Source organism: Oryctolagus cuniculus, chromosome 16 (genome assembly GCF_964237555.1).
Source record: "Oryctolagus cuniculus chromosome 16, mOryCun1.1, whole genome shotgun sequence".
NCBI lineage: Eukaryota > Metazoa > Chordata > Mammalia > Lagomorpha > Leporidae > Oryctolagus > Oryctolagus cuniculus.
Window position 1 is genome coordinate 68091050 of NC_091447.1, and position 3480 is coordinate 68094529.

Genomic DNA, 3480 nt, shown 5'->3' on the forward strand with positions numbered 1-3480 from the left:
AAAGAGCTGTAAGATTGAGCTCATCACTGTCAAGAAATTATTATGGAGGCCGGCACTGTAGTGTAGAGGGTAAAAGCCACTGCCTGCAGTGCTGCCATCCCATATGGGCACCGGTTCGACTTCCGGCTGCTCTACTTCTGATCCAGCTCTTTGCTATGGCCTGGGAAAGCAGTAGAAGATGTCCCAAGTACTTGGGACCCTGCACCCATATGGGAGACACAGAAAAAGATCCAGGCACCTGGCTTCAGATTGGCTCAAGTCCTGCCGTTGTAGCCATCTAGCGAGGAACTGGTGGATGGAAGACCTCTCTCTCTTTTTCTCTCTGCCTCTGCCTCTAACTCTGCTTTTCAAATAAACAAATAAATCTTTAAGTATTGTATTGCATTAAAATTTTTCTCTTTTAATTCAATTATTCTAAGAACATTAGAGTTACCCATGTGCTACACACATAACTGGTTGAACTGAAAATAATAAAATGTGCCGATTGCCTGCTTGTGTGCTTCCTTTTACCAACACTGTTTTGTTTTCCCATAGGATTCAAGGATATATTGAAATGCAAAATATCACACGTGTCTCAGAATTCCATCTCATGGGATTCTCAGAGGATCCAGAACTGCAGCCCTTCCTCTTTGTGCTGTTTCTGTCCATGTACCTGATCACAGTGATTGGGAACCTGCTCATCATCTTGGTCATCATCTCAGACTCCCACCTGCATACCCCCATGTATTTTTTCCTCTGCAACCTGTCCTTGGCTGATGTGGGTTTCACCTCCACCACGGTTCCCAAGATGATTGTGGACATCCACACTCACAGCACAGTCATCTCCTATGTGGGCTGCCTGACGCAGATGTCTCTCTTTCTCATCTGTGGATGCATGGATGATTTGATTCTGACTGTGATGGCCTATGACCGGTTTGTTGCCATCTGTCACCCCCTGCATTACCAGGCCATCATGAATCCCAGCTGCTGTGGCTTCTTAGTTTTGACATCCTTTATGGCCAGCCTTTTGGATTCCCTGCTGCACAGTTTGATGGTCTTGAAAGTTACCTGCTTCAAGGATGTTGAAATTTCTAATTTCTTCTGTGACCCTTCTCAGCTTCTCAGTCTTGCCTGCTCTCACTCCTTCACCAATGACATAGTCCGGTATCTTGTTGGCATCATATATGGTTTTTTCCCTATCTCAGGGATCCTCTTCTCTTACTATAAAATCGTTTCTTCCATTCTGAGAGTCCCATCACCAGGTGGGAGGTACAGAGCCTTCTCCACCTGTGGCTCTCACCTGTTGGTCGTTTGCTTATTTTATGGAAGCTCCATTGGGGTGTATTTCAGTTCAGCTTTCTCAGTGTCTCCTGGAAAGGGTGCCTTGGCCTCAGTGGTGTACACTGTGGTCACTCCCATGCTCAATCCCTTTATCTACAGCCTGAGGAACAGGGACATCAAGAGGGCCCTGTGGAGGCTCCTCAGGAAAACAGGCTCATCTCAGTCCCTACACCATGCATCTGGACTCATGGTGGGAACTGCAGCAAAATGAAGCTCTCGACCTATAAATCTCACTTTTCTCCATACATGATGTGTGAGGCTGGTGCTCTCCAGATTTTGTGTCTGGTTATTTTTTTTTGGCCCTTTTAATGAGGCACATTATAGATTTTTTGTACATTTTTCATACATAACCAGAGACTGGGAGGAAGGAAGTGATAAAAGGTTTTTGGAGAAAAACTAAGAGAAGCTGTGTGTGGATCCATAATTGTGACTAAGACATTAATGAACTATTAATACAGGAAATGATGAGCTGAGGGGTGTAGGGGAATTCTTTGTATGACTACCTCACAATTTATGTTGTATAAATTTAAACCTATTCTGAAATAAAATGTTAAAAATATACAACTGTCAATAAAACTTATTTGAAAAGTTAAAGAAGCCACTGATTCTTCTTGATACTCTGCTGAACACTCCACTGAATATACCGATAACGTTATGGTATTCTTCAACTGCTATATTTCTGCTCACTTTTTTAGAGTTTATGTCTCTGTATTTTTATTACCATTTTGCTAATTCATTATTTTCCTGATTGCTTTGTTTCTTTGTTTCTATCTGTGTTATCTGTTAGCCATCACAAAACACACCGGACACTGGAGTAAGGGAAAGGGTTTATTGGGGAAAACTCAGTAGACCAGAGGGAAGGGACAAAGAAGGATGAGAGAGAGAGAGAGAGAGAGAGAGAGAGAGAGAGAGATAGTGGAGAGGAGCTAGTGAGGAGAGAAGATAGAGCAGAGAGAAGAGAGACGAGAGGAGAACAGAGAGCAGGAGAGGAGAGCCAAGAGAGCACGTGTTCAGGAATGGGCCCTTTTAAAACTTTGCCTGAAGGTGGGCAGGGAAGCAGGAGCAGTGAATCCCATTAGGATGGGGGTGGAGCTTGACAACAGAGGTTGGGCCCTGTGGCCACCTGGCTTCCAGCAATGGTGGTGGGAGCTAGAGCTTGGGATGTAAATCAGGGTATAGATCATGCCATAGCAAAAACTGCACCAGTTTCCTAACAACACTGATAATCTTTAAGTGAGTATTTTGAGTTTGCTGTGGGATGATCAAATATCTGTATTCCTTTAGAAAGATGTAGTATTTTATCTCTGGAGATGCCGTTTGTTAATTTTATTAGGTTAGATTTCCCTGTTTCCATGCATTCTCGTACTCTCCATGGATATTTGAGCAATGAGGAAAAAAGCATCTCCCAGTCCTTATGGATGGGCTTCCAACATGGAAAGACCTTCACAACAGAATGTCTAAGGATTGTGGGTGACACCCAAAACTTCCCTGGGTTTCTGTGTGTGTGATTTGTGCAGTTAAAGAGCTCAGCATCTCTTCCTCCCCCTCTTGTCTGTTTGTGGTACTGCATTTCCTCTGAGGTCTGTAAGGAGGTGCCTTCCTTTGTTCTCTTCAACCAGTACCATTCAATGCCATTACCATTCCAGCTCCAAGGCAGGCAAGGTATGAACCAGTTCCTCAGGCAGCCATGAGAAGACAGAACTTTGGAAGAACACTCCACCTTCTCTTTCCCTTCCCTGAGAGATTAGAACTCCCTTCCAGCAGGGGGAAGTTTTCTCCTCATCCTGTTATGCTGTTTCTGGGACAGGGAGCTCTGTAGTGGGAAAATGCAACAAACATATTTTGATACACTTCTCCCTGGCTTTGCACTCATCTAGGCTGACACAATCTCTGAACTGTTTGTGGAGTTCTAACAAAGGCAATTTGGTCCAAAATGTTGGTAAATCCAATCTCAATGGGAGAAATGAGCCATAGAGTTTCCTATTCCATCCCCTTCTTGATAGTACTAATCTCCAAAGTATACTGCATTAAAGACTTAATGACATGGTAACACACATTAAAATACCTAAGGTAAATACATTCTGGTGTGCAGTGATCACTTACTTGGAGAGCAAACATCAGAGGCCACTGTACTGGCAGCATTTGTTTAATGATTACAGC

General features: G+C 43.6%; 1 protein-coding gene across 1 annotated transcript; it reads left to right on the plus strand.

Moving 5' to 3' along the window:
* The first annotated feature begins 553 nt into the window (after positions 1–553).
* Positions 554–1531, plus strand: LOC100348445 (olfactory receptor 7E178-like). Its single transcript, XM_051840613.2, has one exon. It carries the CDS (start codon positions 554–556, stop codon positions 1529–1531), a length of 978 nt encoding a protein of 325 aa, XP_051696573.2.
* The last annotated feature ends 1949 nt before the right edge of the window (positions 1532–3480 follow it).